General features: G+C 29.4%; 1 protein-coding gene across 1 annotated transcript; it reads left to right on the forward strand.

Moving 5' to 3' along the window:
* The first annotated feature begins 583 nt into the window (after positions 1-583).
* On the forward strand, positions 584-23,214 carry LOC100160011. Its single transcript, XM_001943218.4, has 3 exons — positions 584-1,294; positions 10,232-10,681; positions 22,169-23,214. The coding sequence occupies exons 1-3, from the start codon at positions 1,115-1,117 to the stop codon at positions 22,880-22,882; spliced, it is 1,344 nt and encodes a 447-aa protein (XP_001943253.1). The 5' UTR covers positions 584-1,114; the 3' UTR covers positions 22,883-23,214.
* Positions 23,215-24,818: the final 1,604 nt, after the last annotated feature.

Genomic DNA, 24,818 nt, shown 5'->3' on the forward strand with positions numbered 1-24,818 from the left:
GGATATCATTACTTAAAAACTGTATTGCCCTGTGAAATAAGACGCATACCTAACATAGGTATATCTATGAAATATATTACACCACATCGCATTGTTATATCGAATGCGTAGTTAAAATTTTTGTTCGATCTTCACTTGTTGGTAGTCGGTACACACGACCGTTTTCACATAATAATATAATCATAATGGTCCGGAGATTAACCACACACACACACACACACACACACACACACACACACACACACACACACATACATACACACACTCGCTCACTCGTCCCCTACAAGACGGCGAGAAACTATGCAGCTTATAATGCCCGGGCCACATTATTTGGTCGTTTGGAACCCTCGTACCGGTTTTTCGGGGAGATGCAAGTGGTAGGTAGTTAAAGAAAGAACAGAAAAAAAAAACACGAACCGATGATAATCGTGGATTGAAGCAGGTACCCTGCTGCTAAACGGTACGGCGGGTGGGAGTAGGTCTCGGTGGCGGACCTAGCCGAAACGGCTGTGGCGAGAGACCCATTGGCGTGTGGAGGAGTAGGAGATGAGACGGAAGGGGACGCGCGTGTAACATAGGTACCTCTCTGCCGTCGGTGATAAGCCTCCGGCATCCCGGCACATGTACGCGCGCGTTGTTTGGTCGGCACACAACACATTAGAACGCACTATATATACATACGGTATTTTTTTCTTCGTTTCGGTCGCGTCATTATAATAATCCCGAAAAGTGTCACGAGCCCGACCCAGCACACTCACATATCCGCCCGCTATATTATATAGTCGTAGTCGTAGTCTTCCGCGCGCACCGTCCAAATACGTCCTTCGCGCTCGTCTTACTGTTTAAAAAAAAAATCGAATTTCCGGTCGAATTTTATTCGTTTTTCCGTCGCGAGTGTGTGCGTCTGTGACGAGAGTTTTTCTCTCCTTATCTATCGTTCCCGTCGATTGATACCCAGATCATCCTAGCAGCAGAGGACTGCAGCGTGACCGTCGGCTGAAAACATAACGCACTCCACATATCCACCAGACTCTTCTGCAAATACGTGTGGCATTTAGATAGGAATCCACGGTTGCACAATACCTAATATTATTATAGTCGTGCCGAGTCCACAATGACGACGCGTCATAAGTTTCTACTATTGGCGGCAACGCTTTTGGCCTTTTACGGTACCGCTGGAGCTCAATCACGCGGCGCCGCCGGGCCAGTCGGCCGGAGCATTTGCGACACTTGCGCGTGCACTCCCGACAACGTCACTCCCGTCACGGTCAACTGCACATGTACGAAGACAAAAGTAAGAAAACACTACTGTTTTGATATTATTGTTATTATTATTATGCAATAAGTTTATGATGAAGGAATGAAATGAAAAAAAACGACCCTGTCACGCGTTTAGCGGGGTGGCTACTAAAAAACCTGTTTCAAGACGACAGTGCGTATAAAAAATATATATACGTATATATATATACGATGCCTCCGCGTTTCCACTGCTTTTGACGCCCAGACGTCGCGTTATGAGAGGAGATGGTTATTTTTTTGTTTTTTTTCCTCCCCGACATTCCACGCACGTTTCTCACGAATCTCTCGACAAGTTGCTGGAATGTTCTGACTTGGACGAATTGGTGGTCCGTGTCGTATAGATGTATAGGAAAGGGACGACCCTCGTTGATCATCCGATCGTTTACACTTTACGACCACGAGAGTTTGTCGATCGTACACGGCGATTGTTTTATCGAGTTGTTTATCGACTTTCGAGCTGAGGAATTTCAGCGGAAACCTTTTTTTATATTATAAATTAACGAAGAAATTATTAGTCAACAAATATACTATACCTACGGCTAGTCGTTAAATTTATTTAATTTGTTAAATTTTTGTTTTATAAACTTTTTATTTTTGCATGTTTGGGTATATATTTTACCATGCAAACAATTCAACTCGAGTCATAGTGGTGTTTTTCTTGGTAAATTAAATAGGACTTATGGGAGTTTTAAAGTTTTCAGTACGATCTCTCTCCTGGGAAACATTATAGTAGATACGTAAAAGTGCCGGCCTAACCATTATGATGTATAACACTTTTGTAATTTCATTTCAAAAATCACCTGCCCATTACTTATTTAAAGTTTTCATCCATTAGCATTTAATATTTCTCATAGTGACATATGTTTTAGCTGTGGAAGTACTCACAGTTAAAATTAAATAGTTTATTCATGTGTTTATGGGTTTGCATGATATAACAAATTAATAAAATGTGTTATTTATTGAAAAACTACTGACACGAAAAATATAATTACATAATATTATAATCAATTTTATTAATTATTGTGGACTTTGATTATATTTAAATGGATAGTTTAATATTGATTTTTACAAATTAATTTCTAAACGTTTATTGATACTTGAGCATCATTATACCAATAGCCACATAGGTACAATATTATACACATAACTACACCTAGTATACTCATTTTATATAACTATTACCATACCAATTTGTATTATTCGTTCAAAGTAAATACCTTTTGTTGATGAATAATTATAACTGAAATAATTGATGTTACATTAATTTCATCTAGTACAGATATTTCATTATTTGATCAGTACAGAATAAAACTATTGTATTTGGCATTTTATAATCATTTTAAAACTAATAAACTCTTATAGTAAATAGAACAGTCAGAAAAAACGATGTGGACTTTGTTTATACTGACTAATAAATTAACTCCAGAATGCAGAAATGTTTGACATTATCGCTTACTGTAGTAACTATAGAAATGATTAAGGACTATAGTGCAGACTGCAGACTATGAGACAGCAGCAAACACAGCTATAATTGCATGTTTGTTATTTATTTTATAGTTGTCTAAATACGTACGTGATCAATTGAGTATTATTTTATGAAATTAAATGTTTAATTGAAGAGATAATATTGGTCAATATTGAAATTTACCTTTTTTGAATTTTTTTAGATTTAACACACTAAAATGACTATTACACTCATCCATCATTATTATGATCTAGGTATTGAAAATAATAGAAGATCGACAATAATCACTTATCATTGTAGAAAATATAAATAGTTTTGAATGGTTCCTCAATTAATTTAATTTCAATAACCAGTATTAATTAAAAATAAAAATATTACCAATATAAATTAATATTATTTGATTATTAAGTATTACAAGTAAACGTATTGTATTTGCAATAAGATAAATTTGGTCTACACTTTATTAAAATAATAAAATATAAAAACATTTATAAAGTGACTTGATATTTCATAGGTACACTTTAACTTCGTGGTCAAGATATCCATACTTTTGCACACGCTGAAGTATCTACCTATGGTAAATCTAAAACCGTGGTTGCAGTAAATTAGTTGTTATAATTAAATTTCAAAAATACAATGGAGAAGATTTAATCTTGATTTTTTTTTTAGAGCTTTGATACAGTATATTTTTAATAATAAACCAGCCTTTTATATTAACAACTATACTTAGAACTAACTAAATTACTTTACTTCAGCTTTAAACCATGACGAGAAGGGTTCGGGCTTATTCGAATGGTTTTAATTATTTATTTTGACATTTATGTTTTCAGTGCATTTAGTACAAATAAAACACGCAGTATCTAAATACATTTTATTAACTTACTGCGTGAAACTAGACGTATACATTAGACATATTTATTTGTATATTATATTCCATTTAAAACTATTTACCTAATATGTTATTACAATAATTTTATAAATGTATATATATTTTTTTTTAAATAAAATTATTTTGTCTTAGACGTGACATTATATTTTAATCTTTTAACTAGATTAATCAGTTAGGTAAGGGCGTAAGGTCATTAAAAACAACATTTTTTTCATACACGTTTTAATGTTTTTAATATTTATAAACTAAGCATTTTACATGGGAATATTTTTAAACATTTACCTTTTACTAAAAATCAATTAACAGTTTTAATTAATTCTGATTAAAATTATTTGTATTATAGTTTCATATTTTCTATGACTTCAATGTTATATAATATATATTATATTTTGTTTATCATTCGACAATGCAAATATCAAAAAGCTTATTAAAATACGAGTTTATCTTGAATTTTCTTATCATAAATAAGTATGTATAAATGGAAAATCAGAATCAATAACGAGCATGCCAACATCCTGGTTTCTAATCATAATAATATGTTTAAGAGCATAATATTATTTTATAAATTAAATGTTGAATAAAATAGTACCTATATTATGATAGATTTAAATAAAACTGAATGTTAATAACATATTATTAAAGACAAATCGATATATTTATGCATATATTATATGAAGCCAAAACGTAATAAATATTATAATAATGATTTGTGTAAATCAGCAACTATTGTTGTGACGATAGTCGGGACAGACATGCAGATATTGTTGAGGATATACTTGGTATGTAATATAATGTATTGTATACCTATAGTATGTACTATGTACATTTGCCATATTATAACTGAATATATATAATATTCTGAAAATTATGATACAGGAGCTATTTTAAATAATCAGCAATCTATAATATACTAACGTACTGATAATATTGTGCATTAATTTGTTCATAATTTAGTTTATTATCATTATTCTAAAAAGACCATTGACTTCCGAGTGCATATAATCTGTCTTCCGGTTTGCAGTTATCGACGTTAACAATACGCGTTTCGTGAAATTACATATTATATTATTTACTACACAGATCAGTTAATAAAATGCTTTTGAATTATTGATCGATCTTAGTGCATTAGAAACTACAGTATTATATTATCATGCTTATGTGAAAACTAAAAGATGGTGTTTGATTTGAGGTCCAAAATTTACAAGATCGTTTAAAGGTCTCGTTGCATAATTCCGGAGCCATACCATGTCGGTCGTTACCTATTGTTGCATTATCAATCTTACGACTGTTTTTTTTATTTATTTTGTGTTGTGTCAATGGTCCTTGAATAGTTGTAATATTGGTAGACGCTCAGTGTTAATTACTTAAAAAATATAAATTATATAATATAATTTACAAAGAAAACAATAAAAATAAATATTTAAAAATTAAATACAATTGGTTCATGGTTGTATAATAAAAAAAATAATTTATATAGAGAATATAATAATAGTAAAACAACGAATACAAATTAAAAATCCATTTATAGTATTACCATCAGAAGTTTAATCTATATTAATAATAAATGCTCTAAAAAATATGCATTCGCGGACCAATAACATTTAAATATTATGGTGACCGAAAAAATGAATATTTATTTTGTTTTTAGATATAAAAATGTATTCAATATGCTATATGATGCATAGTATTTAAATAAATCGTGTACCTAGGTACATTCAAATAATATTTTGTTTCTGGCAGTTTTCTGTAATATTGTATTTTTTTTCGAACAAAAACTATACTATACAATGTGTAAACACTGAAATATACTTTAAAATTGCTGAACTACGATAAAAAAAAAATATATAATAATAATAATCCTAAAATACACCATGAAACCTAAAATTCGTATTTATATTTGAAGATCCGACAAATAATAATATATAGGTATATAGGTAGGTAGTCGTCGTCTCAGAATGAAAAGGTTCTAACGTAATTTTTGTAATTGTTCAGGAGAACGTTTTTAAGTTAGCCCGTACCTATCATTCACGTATGAATTAGAACCTTTTCATTCTCTGTATCTCATTGAATAATCAACGGATCGATACGATTTCAGGATTGAATTATACAACAAAAAATATTTAATAATAATATGCAAAAAAACCATTTTTCAAAAAAATTGATTTAGAACCTTTTCATTCTGAGACGACGTAGTGACTTTTACTTAACTAAATTTACTTTATTATCGGCTATCCTACATATTTTAGTCAAAACTAAAATAGTTATTTATGTCAAAATAATTAAACGTATTATTAATTTATAGTATTATTCTAGGGTCCAAACTCAGAGATTATAATGTTAGTTTAAATAAGTAATTAATTGAGATGTCATACAAATAACTACCATGTACTATTGATAAAATACTTCGGCTTATTATTATTATTTTATATACAATTTATTATAAATCAAATCGAAACGCAAAATGTGTTATATAATAGAAATTTGTTAGTTATTGATTTTATGTAGGTATACCGCTTACCACCAGTGTTTAAAAATAATAGTAATTAAAAAGTTTGATGAAATAATAAATTCGCTTATTCTTCAATCATTCAAATAATTTAACAATTTAAATACAATTAACAATTTTCATTCATTTGTATATTATAATTAATGACTTTACTAATACGTGCAATTATACACTAATTCGCAGAACCAACTATACATATATTAATATTCATTAGATCAATGTTTTCCTAAAGATTTGAATCTAATCTAAATTAATGTTGTTACGAAATTTGTTTGGGTTCTTTGAATTTGATAACAGCATATATACTCTCGTCTCGTATATTCATGTAATTGTTTTAGGTTCTTCAACAGAAAGCGTCTTATCTTTAAGAGCTAACAACATTAAAGTTTATGACCTTTTATAATGAAAAGTTACTAATTATTTCCATTAAAATAACGTAAGATTTAATTAGAAACGAAGGAATATTTCTAAACAAAGTTTTAGTTTAATTTGAGCTTTACAATATTTTTTTTAATTTAGTTTGACTGTTGTTTAACATGTCAAGTTGTATACATGAACTGCACGTAAACAAGCAGTTTCAAGAAATTGTTGATTTAATATTAAATGGAGTGTGAAATAATGATCATAATAATATTTGACTGTCAATAATATAAGATGACAAGTAGTGTGTATTTTACCGAAATCCTTCGTCAAATTGTTATATTGAACTTATATGATTAATAGATTACGGCAACATAAAATGTCGTTCGAATTTTATGATAGATAATCAACGCGGATTGTTGGAAATATTAATGAATACCAAAATAATAATAAAAATAACTCTAGATCTTTAAACCGTTAATCATTTTAGTGTCTCATCCGTTTAGTATTTTATTTTTACGTTTCATTTGATTTATTGTTATTAAAAAACGGTTTGGTCCGTTACCTACCATTGTACACATACAAATCACTAGACTCTTGTGTGCTTAATGTATTGAATAAAGAAAACCGGATTGCCAGCAACAGACACATTAAAATATTAAAAGAAACATTTTTCATCTTGCGTCAAGGGTGTAGATAAAAACCGTTTCTTTGTGAACAACTGTCCAGATAAAATGATAAGCATAAAATTAGCCTTGAAATTATGATTGCAGTATTTGAAAGAGGCTAGGTTTATATATAATAAAAAAGATTTGTCAAACAGTAAAATATAAGTTATAAATAAACTCATTTGATTTCGGAAAATTAAAAATAACTTTTAAGATCACACAGATTAAAATTAATATTAGTATATAATAGTTTCAGTTATACAAATATACAATACCTACGAATTTTTCTAAATTCGGTATTATTGTACATTGTGTGTGTGTGTGTGTTTTTGAAATTGAATTTGAATTGAAAAACAATTATACTGTTAACATTAGGTTACTATTATAAGTACCTATGTTTTTATTTCAAGGATCAAATAATAGGTAATACATTTCTATCTACATACTATGGATACAATGGTAAAGTTTTTAAGCGTTTTCATCCTGTTTCTTTTTGCTTTAACTATCAATTTATTAAATTAAATTGTATATATTATAGTGAATATACAAACTAAAAATAGACAAGCTGTACATAACGTGACTATTCCACCAATGTTAAACTTGTTTTTACAAACCTATAGTAGTACCTATGTATACGTTACAATATGTATAATTAGTAATTACCAACTACCAGAGCTCAAAAACAGTTATTATGAAAACCATTTAAAATCTAGGTTTTTTATTTTCAACATCATAAAAGCAGCTGAAACCAGAAACTTTCAAACTAGGATTAAAAATTAGAAGTTGAAAACTAAAAATTAAAAAAATTAAAACAGAATGTGTGTCACATGGGACCCTCGGAATATGTGAAAACATAATATATATGAGCTTAGAAATATTGATTTATTATGTTGAATTTGAAGTAAATATTCTTAATTTAAAATAAGTGCTTTCATATTATTTGTAGGATAGGGTTGAAAATGTTTAAGAATTATATTTGTTCAAATTTTATTTTTCACAAAGAGATAACTTTTAATAGACTAAAATATTTACACAATAAATAGGTAGGTACACTACGTACATATTTACACGCATATATATAGAAGTGACGGACAAATTGAACTAGAAAATTAGCACGGCATGAATTCCGATCTCGCCTTACCTCCAAGGTTGACGCCCAGTCCGACGTCCAAATTAGACTGTTAGTGGCAAAAGAATTTTCAGTGTTTTTCGAAAAATTTGAAACACCAGTAGAACTTCAGATATAAAAATCGCATCTCCTTTTAATAATTTAATAGGTATCGAGTATTACGCTAAAACGATAACGCTCGAAAATGTTCACTCCCCAACGTCATAAAATACCGTAACCGTAACTGTTAAAATTTGAAACAATTTTGAGCCATCTAATTGTCCTGCCTACTATAAAATAAAACGCTAACAACAGTCACTGAATGAATGATCTGTGTGCCCCCCCCCCCCCTTACAAGGAAGAACCTGCAAATATTATTGGTGACAATAGGATGTACCTTGTCTTACCTTGACGCACCGCTATCGGGAGACGGGTGACTCGTCGCGTTTTAGCGGAAATGTTAAGGATCGCAATGAAACGTGCGTTCATCAGATATTTCGGTGCACACTATATTATATTGAGACAAACGACAACGACGACGTTAAAAAGGTTCAAATCGAACGGCACGACGGACACTGAGACAAATGGCCTGGCGACGGCCGAATTTTCCGGCACTGCAAATATCGCGGTCACCCGTTCGTACTGAAGTGGACCGCGGTCACTGATTTTTTACTGCGGTCGAGGTGACAGAATGTTTTGTATCATGGACGCGGTGACCGCTGTCTATCGTACGGTTATCCGCTGGGTAACCGCGATATTTTCCGTTTGCCAGTCTGAAATGGAAAACGACTACGGTGGTCGACTGCAATTTTGCGTTATACACGCTGCTGTCCGGTTTTCAACGATTCTCGATCAAATCGTTTTCGTGATGTCGTTCGCATATATTATTTTCATATTCATAAACAATTGTAGTTATTTCATTATAATACATATTGTATTACATATGTAGCTTATACCTACGCTTATCTAAATGGTAATTGAAAATCAAAAACGTTTAGTTCATATTTTTAAGATGTATATTAGGTAGGTCAGTAGGTATAGGTTCTATAATAGTGTGTGGTTGCCAAGAACAAACTATATGGTTTTTTTCTAAGGGACGTGCGTAAAACAGTGGCGTGTTAAGGAATTTTTCATGGAGGGGGTTTTTCCTGGAGGAACTAATTTTCCTAACACATTTAAGGGGGAGGCTCCGCTACAGAATATTAATATATATATTAGATGTTTAGATATTTTGGCCCATAAGGGGTAGGGGGTCTGGACCCCATGGACTCCTCCCCCCCCCCGTAAATACGCCACTGGCGTAAAAACATTCCTACTACTGCTGAATAAGTAAGTGGTAGACAAATCGTTAAAATTAAAAAGAAAATTTACATTTATAATTTAATTATAATAAATAAGTAAACGATTTTGAAATAAAGTGTATTCATTTATTATGTTCAAGTATTTTTAGAAAATTATAAATACCTACCTTATAACATCTATTTTTTGTAAATAGGGTATGTTTAATTCCACAGACCTGAATAAGTTATGTATACATTCATGGCCGTACCTGTAGGGGGGAGGTAAGGGGTTTAGCCCCCCTAAATGTTGTTCTGATTACAGACTAAGATTTATGTATTTAATTTTAGTATACAAATGTACAATATTAGAAAAAGCTAAATTTTTTTAAAGAAGTTACGTTTTATTTAATGATAGATAATCTTAATATTGTTCGTATTTCTTTATAATTACGTTCAAAATAATTTCAATAGTTTTTTTGTAAGTATAACTACGTTACTATAACGTTTTTGATCGCCATTACCGTAACCCAACTTATTATACACATTTAATTGATGATACGAAATTATTATTATCAATGTACCTATAACCTCGTTTTACCATTGAACGGTGATTTAACTAAGGTTGTATTAATTGCGAGTGTCCGTTTGATCCACAGCTGCTGATCGTCCGGGAACAGGACACCGCGATCCTGTCGTCCGTCAGGGATTTGACACTGGCCAGTTGCGGCTTCGTGTCGCTGCCGTCGTCCGGGCTGTCGAGCTCGACATCGCTGGCCCGCGTCACGGTGCGTGACATGAAACTGTTCCATTACACGGCCGGCTTGTTCCCGGCACTAGAGAGCCTGTCCGTCGAGGACGTCGGCGAGCTGGTTCTCGATGGTTTCGGGCCAGCCAACCGGACGCTCCGTCACCTGACGCTCCGCCGCACCACCGTACTCAGGCTGGTCAAGGGCACTGTGACGGCAGCCGCACCGCTGCGCCGGGTCCTGTTCGACCGGGTGGACGTGGACGAGATCGAATCTGGAGCGCTGGACATGTCGTTCGTCAGCGACAGTGACAACGGCCAACAGGCGGCCGCCGACGGGTTCACAGTCGTTGATTCTACGGTAATTATTCCATTCAGTTATGAATAAGTATTAATATAAAAATCATTAAAAAATATTTTTGTCTTTACTGTGAACTTACTATTTTTTTATTATTATCATATGATGAAATAAACGAACGGGAATTATAATGTGCATCTCTACGTACGCCGCTCGCCCTCTCCAAAATTATGTCTTTAGATCTCACTTAAAAAATAAAATAACTAGTTCACATTAAGAGACTTATAAACACCTAATATAAAAATGAGATGAAGAAAAACAATATTGTCAAGAGCATTTTAGATCGTTTTCACATGACTCACTTATTATAGTAGGTATACATATATATACATATATTACTTGTCTAATGTGTACATGTGGTTATGATAACGCCTGAAAAAAAATTGTATCAATTACTATTTATTTCAATTGCGATTTTCCAAATTAAAAAAAAACATGTAGATAAAGGATTATGAGTTGGCGTAATAAATGATAATAATATGAAACAGCAAAATTCAAGATAAAAAAAACTCTTGAATTTTACTAGTTTTAATGCTAGGATTTACTAATCATATACTTAGCAAAGGCTGACAACAAGATTTTCCGTGGATTTAGGCATCTAAATAGGTACTAAAAAAACGTTTTACACAAGTACACAACCTAGAATCTACAATAATTATTATGCTAGCTAAAGCTATATAAATCAGATATATTATAGCTGAAAACTTATACAAATCAAAATATAATAACTGTTATTAGCAATCAGATATCGCGATACTATAATATTATACTACAGCTGGACATTTTTTCAGTATCAGGCACAACGTATAGGTGCTCTACTAACAATAGGAATTACTGTCATTAAATTATTATTTTGGTGTTTGACTATTTTAAATGTATTATTTTAACGTCACTATCGATCAACAATTTGATGAGTGTTGAAATGAAAAAAAAAGATGTCATAATTATTGCTTTTTAGTATTAATTCCATGAAATTATGTAAGGTGTCATAATAGTTATGTTTTTTGCACTCATAAAAAATAATTTTATTTTAGTAGGTCCCAATATTTTTTTTATCTTTTATTAATTTAGATATGTAGGTAACATAGTCTATCAGTGATTAAATGAAAATAATAAAGTTTTAAGCTTGGTAAAAAAATTTCTTTAAAAAAAATATATTATGTAACAACCATATAACAATTGATAGTTTTTGTGATCAAATTGAAATTGTTGACAAATGTGCCACGTTCTGTGATATACGCAATTTTCATTTTAAATATTTTTTATCGTTTAAATAGTTCCATTCTATAAAAATTACAATAGTAATTTATATTGATAATATTAGAACTCTTATAAATTTATAAATTTCTATATTAATTTAATCTTTATGGTACCTATATATTGGTTTTATGGAGGAAACAGTTTTCAAAACAACATAATTTTATAATTTATTTGTGTTTTAGTAATAAATATTAATTATTGTTTACAACATTCATATAACATTTTAAAATAATTGAAACGAGTTTTATATTTTAGAATAATAAAAAAATATTACGTTAACTTTACTGATATTGAAAAATAACAATAAAAATAAATTGAAAATGTTCTATAGGGAGGGACATGGAATACTACAATACGGTTATTATCGTACATAGTGAATATTAATATTCAGCATTTCTTTAGTACCAATTATACCTATCTATGAAACATATTTCATTTACATTTAAAACACGTCGCTTCTCCGACATTTGCCAACTTTTCGGTACTACACACACGATAAATTAAAACCACAGCCTACAATCTACATACACATAACGTGGGTACATATATAATGTATATTATATATATTTAGTATATATACCTATATTATATGGTTGGTCAGTTGGTGGAAGTAACAAAAAATCATATATTCGATAAAAATGATGTACCTACTATTATAATTGCATCGACAAACTGGATCTGCAAACTGCAGGGATAAAGTTCGATAATTTTAGTTTCTTAGTAGAGCACTAGATGTATAAATTTACTTCACATACTTTTTTTATTTTTGTGTTTGTCATCACATTGTAGGGGCAGTAAAAATGCTGTGATATTCAACTATAAAGAGGGTTTCTGATAACAAATTGGATCTAGTATTGATACTTCGGGGGGTCAAGAGTAAAAAATTCCTAACACTTTTCAAGAAATCAGGATATACAAACAAAAATGAAAAATATAATTCGGCATAGGACTGTTTTGGCGTAGGGCCATTTCAAGAAATTGCCAGAAAGTTTATTGTATAATTGTATAATTAGCTAACTTATACTTAAAATGAAATACAAATGTCATTAAAATAAGGAGAATGCTATTAAAATTATAAATACAAATATTAAGTTCAAATTAGCTAACCTATAGTTAACAGTTAAATTTATAAAAGCCACGCCGAGATGGCTACGCCAAAATTTCTGGATCCGCAATATTATAACAACATAGGCTAACTTCGTTCACAATCGTTTTTAGTATGCAATAATATTTATCAGTTATCACTGAAGTCAAATTTAACACATACATTACAGTGGATATCCTGAATGAAGAGGTACACTTTACACCTGTTATAATTATACTGAAGAGCAGTTATCTATTTCCGTCCTTTTTTTTATTTGAAACCTGAAACGACAATAAACATAAGCTTGACTGAACTAAAAAAATTATAATATTTCAAAAACTCATATTCGTGTACAATATACTTAACGACTTCAATAACAATTGAACGCAAAAATCTCATCTGAGGTATTACCTATTGCACTATGCCTGCATTGTTTTACAACAATATCACCATAATTTAATTACTGTTGTCAATATTATTTTACTAACGTATAACAGTGATTACTACTTATCGATTTTTATATAATTAAAACGTTGCTAAACCATAAAATATATCCAACATGGAAACAGCTATAATAACACACCAATGGTTATTAATTACAAAATCTGTATCGTATTTGCATTATGTAATTACAATTATAATAAGAGACTTGCTTTATTAAAGTGGAAGAGGAATTCAAAACACTTTTTTTATTTTATTGAAAACACGTTTTATTTGTTTTTGAACATTTCGCTGTAATTCAGTTTTTGTTATTGATTCAATATGGTACTAAAAACAAAATGTAAATTTAATTAATAATTCCAGCCAAGAATAAAGAAAAAAAAACCAGTAGTTATTAATTTAATTTCCTTCAACAGTATGATATTGATAGTTTTTAAATTAATGGATTTTATCGAAAAGTTTAAATATTGAAATATATGAGTTCGTATATTAAATTGAGCACTAAATTTAATTTGGAATGCATTTTGACATAAGTAATCAAACTTCGAAGAAAAATGACGTATGACTCATTGGTTGTATTGATTTGTTTGGCTATCATTTTATTTAATTTGCGAGTTTCCTCTTTAAATATCTTAGGATTTGTTTAAATAAAATTATAGTTTATACCGATATACGTAGACGTGAACAAATCGTATTAATTAAATTTAATCTTACTCGCAATGACGAATGCTTCATTTTCGTAATAATTTTAATCTTTGGAATCTATTTGAGTTTTAAAATCAATCTCAAAACTAATATTGTTTAAGAATAATCAATTTAAAATGATATAATATAATAAAGAACGCTCCAGAAAAACGTACCAATAACTAATAATTAATAAGTATACCTAATATATTTTCAAAGTATTTTGTCTTTTCAAAACACTTTTTTTTGTTTATATAATATAATAATTTATGATTTATTTATGTTATATAAATTGAATCTCATTAAACAATTATTTAAGAAAGCAGGCATTTATCGCATGTTGTGTAACTATAGGGAAGTCATTGTGTGGGTTCCTTTAGGGTTGAGTGGTTATAAAAGCAAGTGTGTTTTCAATTTATTGTATTAAAAATATGAAAAATCGAATTATTATATTCGTAATACGATTCTGAGTAAAATTCGTGGACTATATTTAATAAGTTGTATGCGATTAAAAAAAAAGCAGGTAAGTGGATGTCCTTCTGCTGTACAGTAGATTACAAGTGGGTCATTGTATAATGGTTGTATTAAATTTGAATTCAATGATAAAATATCATTGTATAAGAAAAACGATTCTGAGCGGAGACGGTTTGTCAGTCTGGATATTTTATATTGTTATTATTTATTTTATCATGTAGGTAATCAAGTTGAACTAATATTAAAATATTACAATTTTTTATTCGTTTCTATGGTGATAAACAAAGCGTTAGAAATTAAAATCCCATTTTTACCTTTTTTTCGTAATTTTTCGGTGGTTTTTCCAGTGGCATTAAATAACTATTGAGAAAATCGAAAAACGACCTCTTTAAAGTACCATCTTGATCCAATTTGCTAAAAGATAAGGTACTATATGTTGAAATCAAAACACTCCTTCTGGAAGAAATTTTGTATACAGGATATAAAAATAAAAAAAAATAAAAAAATAAACACCATTATTGTAAAAACAATAGCTCCCTCGCTCCGCTCAGAATCTAAAAAAATGGTCTGGTGAGTTCGAAATATTATAGTATAAAATAATATTATTGTGATTTAAAAATTAATATTTCAACATTTTAACAATTTATGAAATATAAATTCTTTTGTATTAAGATTAAAAAATAAAATGAAATCTAAATTAAAATTAAAATTTTGATGTAGGTACTTTACATTTAATTGAATTTTACATGAAATCTTAAGTATAATTTCGCAAGTATGTATAATTGTCCAACATACTTACAATCTAATAATTATAAACAACAATTTATTTATTTTTGTAATATCATTCTTAAAAATATTAGAACTCGTCCATTACCATCATACGTAGGTATACAATATACACATTTGAATATTTTAAAATTATACTCTACGTCAGACGTTTATTGAAAACTAAAAATAATTTTAGAATTATAGAATTATGATAAAAAAAAAAATCACTGAAGTGCATATTATGATACAAATTATATGTACCGATAGGTACAATACACACAAAGCCACAAAGGTACAATACACTTTATGAATAATGCATCGATATAGGTAAGGTCGAACTAGACCACACACAGTGACATTGACAATGTAAAGACAACTGTTACAAATGATAACGCGACATTAAAATAATATATAAAAGTGTTTGTCGTTAAGATGTTGTACCCCCTTTGTTTTTTTCAGCTAACAAACGCGTTATAATAAAATATTTCAGCCTAAGTAGGTAATTTATTTTAACAAGAAGTTTTCAACAGACAAGTTCACGAGAAAAGTGTGGAAAGTTTGACGAACAAAACAATCTTAATAAAATGCAAAATTTAAGAAGTAAAAAGTTTTTTCTTTTTACTATAAAATTGAATGTCTAACTTTGAACGTTAAATGCTACTATGCTAACGAATTTTCTCGAAATCCATCAAATAAAATCACAAAAATAGTTATTTAATAGAAAAATAATGTGTTTAGATGTTATTTGAAAACTTTACTTACAATATACGACATACGTGTTGTAACTTGTAAGTGTAGTAAAATTCGGAATACATTAGAGCTCTAAGATGGCAGTTTAGTATAATGTTATCCACAGTAGAACTGTTTAATAAAACAGTTTATACAAAATATTCTGATATTATAATATCACTATCTTTGTCAAGTAATGAGTAAAGTCGATCTAATGATTTATTTACTAAGTATTGAATTTGTGTATTGGATTTCAAAAATAATAGTATTCAAATAAATTAGAAAGAAAATGTTTTAAAAAAAAAAAATAGCTTTTGAGAACATCATAATATTTTTTGCGGTTTTCCACAAAAGTAATGTACATATATATATATTTCCCAGAATATAAACGTGAAAAAGAATGATTATACATTAGTATATGTTGTGGGTGTACGTGTTTTCGTATTTCACAGAGTTTTTTTTCTCAATACGAGAGTACATTGTAACTGAATTTTTCACAATGACCTTAAATTGTTTAATAATGACTATTCATTATGATACATAAATGGGTCGCGTTGCTGGACAATCCATTGTTTAAAAGACGGCACACAATACTATATATTTGTCCACCTTATTTTTACCTTTACGTCTATTATATGACGGAGAGGTCAACGAATTCTAATATAGGACACTATAAAACGATAGGTTATGCATGTATTGTTTTAATTATCAACGATTTACGCGCGTGACGTTCCATATTACACATGTCTACCACTATTGTTTTTGAAATGTCAATGGTCTGTATTATTATTTTCAAACGGTAGGTACCACGGTGGCCGGTACGTGTATAATAATGATGAAAACGGCAATATTATTTGGCGTACACGTAGATAATATGAGAATATAAAAATTCAATTGATATATAGTGATATAGGTACTTAGTGATAATGATAGATGATAGTGATATAGTGTCTCAAGACGGACCAAGCCATTAGAACTAAATTATATTATTATGTTAAACAAATCATTGCAACTTTCAGTATTTGGATGACAATCAAAATGAAACCACGTTCGAGTAAAACGTGTTAACTAAATATTAGCCAAGAATAATCAAAAAAATGATTATCGTCCGACATTTGAAGAAAAGAACCTATTACAACATACATGTTACTATATACAATATTATGTACATCGTGAAATGAGAGTACACGCGCTTATTTCTGCGTCAGTGGGTCTTTTAGGGCTCGAATGCATTATACATGCAGGGGGTCTTCCAGGGAACTTATAAAGATGAAAGAATATTATTTTATTACTACCAAAGTAAACGGCAGATTTTATTTTATTTTTTACTTTCTTTTTTGTTGAATTCAATAGCACTCCAAAGGAAATAAACTCCCTAAACAAACTTTTAATACTTTCCTATAAATTACTACAACGTGTATTGTTTAATTTCATTTTTACATCTGTATATGAGATATATTTAGTTGAATAAAAACCTTTTAATATTCTGGATAAGGTCTCGGTTCGTGTAACTTACTTTGTATACTTATTTAAATATGGTTTCAAACACTGCTTCTTCTTTTTTTTATAAAGTATTTTCTTTTAGGATGTGCGCTTTGAATAACCGTTAGGTATCATACTCCTGAGTGTACTGTTAATATTATACTACTATGCTTTTTAATATTAACATTATTAATAATGTATGATGCAAAAATAATTCCTATACATTGTATCAAATTCGAAGACAATTACTTAAAACGCTTCAAACACGTTTATTCATTTTGAAACGCACTTTTTAATCTAGAGTAATATGTACCTATTCGGATTCTTACGTTCGGTGAACTTCAGAAAGATACTGTAGTATGTCCGTGTAGTACCTATTATATGTATAATATTTTTAAACTGTTAACCGATTGTAAATCGCTGTAAGGTTATCAGATCAAATATTAATTTTAGTTTTTGTTGTATTGGTGTTAATAAATAATGTTACATTTAAATAAAATAATATTCGGTTGGTATTCAGTATGCATGACTATTGTCACCACTCGTGATTAATAATCAACATATCTATTATTTTACATGTCGTTATGCGTTTGAGACATTGTCGTAGTAAGTGTATATTTGATATCATTGTATGGCATGTAAAGTGTATCTACACCTACCCATAACGACACGGAAGATATACATGGGTAGGTTAGGTATACATACAAAATACCTTTGGAATACATAATTTTCTTGTATAATAATTAAACTATAGTATTGAATGAATTCAAATAACACGTCGTGAATGTAAAATTTCTAACGTTTATGGGCAAAACGTGAGAATATCCGTTTCGTGTATAGATTCATTGATTTCCGTCCAAGATAAAGGAAAAATAAACTTTGGAAAAAAAAGTAATTGCCTAAATTACAGAAAATAGTAACAATAAGAACAAACATTTACTAGAATAAAAGCGTTTACTCTCTAGATGGTTGAAAATTTGAAATACAATTATTATTCAGTTGGTCGAGCAAATTAATATTCTTATAAGCGTAGGTATCGATTATAAATCAATTGATCAGTATTACGTAATATATTATTGGATTCGATTGGATTAATATATTTTGTGTGACGCTACATATTATGCGCAACACTAATTGTTTCAAGTTACTTCTCAAATGTTATTCTAGTTTGATTTTTTTTTTAGTTTTAAGAAACATATTTTTATACTTTCTAAGACATAAACAATGACTTATCTTAAAATATTTGTTTTCTATCTTCATGAGTTTTATTGTTCTGTTGTTTTATTGTAAAAACATAATATTATGCCATAACAATAATGTACTCATTGTGCACTGATTGGAAAATACAACATTTTTAGGAGAAAACAATATCTTATTCTAAAATCAATAAATTTGTTCACCCATCCTAAGAAGGCCATTTTATATAGATACCTTCAAAATGTTTTTATCTATATTATTCCAGACATTTTGTATTCATCAACATTGTGTTGTTAAAAAGTTTCAAAAACTGGCTCTCCTCTATAATAATAAATTTAAAGAATGAAACATTCATTGTGTAGGCCTAATGTAATCACCGGAAGATCATTCATCCGCCTAATGTTTTTTATGTAAAAGAAAAATACAAGCAATAAGATGCGCAGTTGGAATGTGTAATATAATACAATATAATATAATGAAACTACTATCGTAATAAAATACTATTTTAGAAACATTAAATTTTATAATCTGAGGACATTAATAATATACAATAATAGACAATAGTTATGAGATTTGTATATAACATGATAGCTGCTAGGTAAAATTATTAATTCATTTTAAATAGTTGCCACCATAATAGTGACTATTGGGTTAAATTATAATACATTTTATTTATTTATAAAACACATTGCAAATTGCAATATTATTTGGGATGTATGCAATCCTCAGTTTTTATAATATAAATTTTCCTGCCAATTTACATCTAAAAATTAAACTACTACATATTTTTGTTAAGTATATTATCATATAAATTATAACTTGTAAGTTGTACTCAAAAAAATTTGACCAAATTATGATGATAGTAACGTTGTTAACATTTTTAAGCGTCATAAATGCTTTCATCTCGTTTTCTAAAATAATTCGAAATTCTTCGAGGTTTTCAATTTGCCTAATGGAATTTCACTTATTTTAAATGATGCGTTTAGATGTAGAAAATGTTTTACATTAAAACGTAAAACTGATTTTCTTTGAGCCAATAAAGTTAAATTGTTAGTAAGAACAATATGAATAAGACACGATCGTATAACATTTTGCTTCAAGGAGTTTTCGAAATGGCTAAAATCATTTAGTCTTACGGAATGAAATTATCTTATTTGATAATTTTCTTTATAATAAATTCACCCTTACACTCGTTTAGATAAAGTTGAGAAATATTACGTTTTCAAACTTCATACAAACAATAATGGAAATAAACTTTCTGCGGAAGAGTGAAATGAGTTATCAGTAATAATGTTACCAAATATATCTCATATTATATCTATGTCACGCGATAACAACATTATACTTTTTAGAACATTTGTATTAATAATAATACAAAGGTATTTTCGTTTAAAACTCATGTTGCCTATCTCTGTTAAGAATCACAAAAGCGAAAAACAAATTTCGTAGTTGTAGTAGCAAATATAAAATGATACGAATTCCCCTATAATAATACGTTAATACCTATATATTATTATTATAGTCAAGGAAGAGGTAGTACAAAAAACAAATTAAATCCGTTTCAGATCGGGTACTTAGTAAAGATAATCTGAAATCGGATAATTCCTCATTTTGATTTTTAATTTTCACCAAACGATATAAATTTCATGAGGATAACTAATTTAGTTATAATCACTTTCAAAGTAACTCAATAGTTTTCTGTCATGTATAACTACAAAACTTTGTGTGTACGTTTCATTAAGATATATCCATAAATATGTTATATGTTATCACTTACCTATTAATAACAATCTCATCAATTAGACTGGTTTAAAAAGTAATAATAAAAATGTTCATCAATGCCATTTAGTTTAAATATATTAGTATAAAAATAATAATAAATCACGATCTCAAACTTAAATAAGGTTAAAATGCTATTTAGTAATTCATTAATTAAGTGTAGTTATTTTAATCTTGATCTCTTTATGAAGTTCATTATAAAATGAAATTTAAATTAAGTAGGTTTACGAATATAAACATCCCTTTACCTGAGTTTATAAAGTACCATTAATGAACTTTTTAAATTAAAATTACGTTTGGAATACATCGTAAAAAAAATTAAATCAAACTTTCTAGCACATTATTATATGGAGTAATTCAAGAACTGTAACAGAGAATAAATTAAATATTATTTAAACAAAAAAATAACCAACCATCTACTATACCTATACATACAACATATCTACTTGTATTAAAATAAATATATAAAATGTATGAAAAGATAAAAACAATTTTTACTATAGGTAACTGGAAATTAATGATAATTTTTGTATTATACATATGTAATTTGAATATTATATATATCATATAATAAGTTTAATTTTTAATTATACTATTTCGAGAATAGATATATTAGAAAATAAGTACGAAAACTAAAAATTCGTTTTTTATAAATAACCACATATCTTCAGATAAATTATTCTAATATAAATAGGTATAATATATTAAGTAGTTTATTATATTTTTGTGAAATTAAGGAAACATAACATTATTACCAAACAACAAAACATTTTTTTTTTTACTTTTTAACACTCAACAAAAATACACCTTTTTAAAATGGTAATAATGTCGTTATAAATAATTATCTATATATATAAGAATCTAATTTGATTTTGGAGACGAAGGAAACCGGTTTATTTGTTTAATTATTATTGTTACCTATTATTATTAATTATTTATTTATTTGTTTGCACTTGCATTTTTCCATTTGAAATACATATTATTATTCATTGAACAAATAATTTATTGTTAAATTTTTTTCTACCTTATCTCTATTCTATAATAAAAAGAATAAAATTTACCACTCCAGTGGTTGATTCAAAATGTAGGATATATAATTTTCAGAAATTAGCAATAACAATAACTACAATATGTAATTATATTTTATTATTTGTATAGCCAAAAAAATAGTCATGTGTTTTTAAATTAATTTATAAAAAAATAATTTCTTCCGGTGGAAGGTCGGGCAGCTAGTAAATTATAATAATAGATATGTACCGGGTACATCAATACCTGAAATTTAAAAGATAAATTACCAATTTATTATACTTTAAAAACTTCATTGCACAACAACAAATCTTGTTAAATATTTTCTCCAATAATAAATTATCGCATAACGTACGAACTACGATTACACGAATAGTCAAGTAATAGTTTATTTATCGAGCTTATAGTTTCTAATGGTTTATAGACGTTAAACGTTGTTTAGTCAAAACGTAATAGACAATAGTTCTACTGAAAATATGAAAAACGTAAACGACGACCAATGATGAGTAACTAAAACCTGTTGCGCATTGAACAAACGTTGTAAAATATCATTAATTTGTTCGCAGATCAAATCGGTGCAGACGGGTGGCGTAACGGTACGGTCTGGCGCCGTCAGGATCCTGAACAGCACGCTGGATGACTTGGCGTCCGGCGCTGTGGTGGTGGACGACGCGCGCGGCGGCATCCGGCTGTCCGGCAACCGTCTGGGCGAGATGACGGGCGACAGCGTGTCCGCGATCCGGTGGGACGGTGACGCGTCTGTACACGTGGACGGAAACGTGTTCCGCACACTTCCGGCTGACATGCAGCTCCTTCGGTCCGAGCGGCCCGCCGAGTTCGTCGGAAACGACGTGGACAGCGTGGATCTGAGTCCGTTCCTTTTCGGGCTGGGGCCCGTTGTCCGGGCGTCTGACAACCGGTTCACATGTGACTGTGACCCGCGACGCATTAGCGTGCTGAAGCTCAACCAGGTGTTCCCGGGCCTGATGCAGCCGGACACCGACAGCCGGTTTGCCCGTTTGCTGGCGGAAAACTACTGCCGGCAGCCGGCCAACACTACGCTTGCCGGTTACAGGGACTTGCTAGTCAGGGAGATTGCATGCAAGGGCGCCAACTTGACCGTGGTCCAGCCACCTCACTCGTCAACGGCCCAGTCACCACCGTCCAGGGACACCGCGGCCCCTAACCATGGTAACACGGTCGGTACCGCCACTGCCGTGTACGTTACCGCAGCCGCCGTCGCCACTTCGTTGCTGCTGCGTAACCTCTCGGTCAGCTGAACGCCTAAAATGGTGTCCTAAATCGAATTTCTTATTTTTTTTTTTTTTTAACCATCTTTTTCAATCTTTTACGACAAAAAACACTACACCATCGCAATGCCGAACTGTTTTGAAACTTTAAATCATAATCATATGTATCATTACGTAAATCGGTTTAAATTTTATTTTTATTTTTATATTCCTACTTTGAAACTGTATAGGTACAACTGATGCGCTGTTCCTCAACATATAAAAATGATATTAGATATTAATTTGTAAATATTATAATATATTAAGATAAACAGTGTATTTTTATATTTTGAGACATTAAAAACATTTTGTATATCTTTTCATTCACCGTATTAATTGAAAGTAGGCCACAATAATAATATTATTATTGTAGTCTGTTATTCTAGCAATGGTTTCATCCTAGTTCACATCCTACATATGTGTACATTGTGTTGCATAAACATTTGCAAACTAGGTGAAATTACAATAGTTATCGTCAATAATTGTTTATTATATTTTTATTTTACTGGAAAACCGATGGTGGTTGTGTTGTTATGATAAAAAATAACAATAATCATAATTTTAATGTCTGGCAGATGTAATATAATGATTAGATTTATTTATTCTATCGAAACGGGAGTAAAATTTAAAAAAAGGTGAATAAGTGGATGTCGCTCTGCTGTACAGTAGGTTACAAGTGGGTCATTGTATAATGGATAGTATTAAATTTGAATTCAATGATATAATATCACTGTATAAGAAAAACGATTCTGAGCGGAGACGGTATGTCAGTCTAGGTATAAGACATATTATATACTTATATCTATGGTATTAAAAAAAAATTGACCTATAATATACACAGGAATATCACAATATCCATTAGGTAGGTACTTACAACGCGTTATACATCAACAACAAACCGTGATACTATCATAGGTATATAATACTATACTTTAGAAGTTTCAAGTACCCACGAGTAATATTATACAATCACAACAGAATAATTAAAATAGTTATTCTAGGATTTTTAACATGTAATTTCGTCCAAATTCGAACTTAAAAGGACTATAAAAATAAACTGTGCTTATGTATTTCTTAGAATTTTTGATAACAGAATTAATTACTTACGTGGAATCTTGTTTTAAATTTTCAATTCTTAGATACAAAAATTGAACATTTTATAAATTTTTAACTACAAAATAATTTTTCAAATTAAAATTTGATAAATTTTGTCAAAATTTGATCTTTAAATGCTTATAAAAAAAAATTGTGCCTATGTATTTTTAATATTTTTCAACTGATATTGTAACAATATATCAGGAGCTTTGTATTAAATTTATACAGTTTTTTGCCCAATAGATAAAACTTTATTGATATTTATAGAAAAAAAAAACTAAAAAAATTGAAAACTGACCATGTCCGTACACAGCTCAAAATGAGTCAAATTATTTTCAAGATTTTATCGTATATATAAAATACTAATATAGACATTCAGTGAAATTTTCAAATATCTACAGTCATTCGTTTTTTAATTACAATAAAATAAGAATTTGTCACATGAGAAATCGAGCGAATATCAAATGTTGTAAAAATATGAATTTCAAACGCTCATAAAAATTTAATTTGAGTTTCTTATAGACATTTTTTCTTTGGTAAAGATAGATTATCCTATAAGGAATCTTGTATTACATTTTAAAATCTTAGTTCTAAAAAGAAAAATTTTTATGAATTATCAACTCAAAATAGTTTGCTAATTTTCGTGATTTTTACATATTTTGTCAATTTTTGAACTTTAAATGCTATTAAAAAAAACTGTGACTTAATATTTTTCAAATGTCATTGTAACAATATAGTAGGAGCCTTGTATTAAATTTTCAAGTATTTTTACTCAACAAATAAAGTTTTATTGACATTCATAGAAAAAAAAACCAATTAAATTGGAAACTGA

This window comes from Acyrthosiphon pisum, chromosome A2, assembly GCF_005508785.2.
Source record: "Acyrthosiphon pisum isolate AL4f chromosome A2, pea_aphid_22Mar2018_4r6ur, whole genome shotgun sequence".
Taxonomy (NCBI): domain Eukaryota; kingdom Metazoa; phylum Arthropoda; class Insecta; order Hemiptera; family Aphididae; genus Acyrthosiphon; species Acyrthosiphon pisum.

Coding starts and splice junctions, on each gene's coding strand:
- LOC100160011 (XM_001943218.4), top strand. CDS start 1,115: ATGACGACGCGTCATAAGTTTCTACTATTGGCGGCAACGCTTTTGGCC. Junction 1,295..10,231: donor GCACATGTACGAAGACAAAA/GTAAGAAAACAC, acceptor TTTGATCCACAG/CTGCTGATCGTCCGGGAACA. Junction 10,682..22,168: donor TCACAGTCGTTGATTCTACG/GTAATTATTCCA, acceptor ATTTGTTCGCAG/ATCAAATCGGTGCAGACGGG.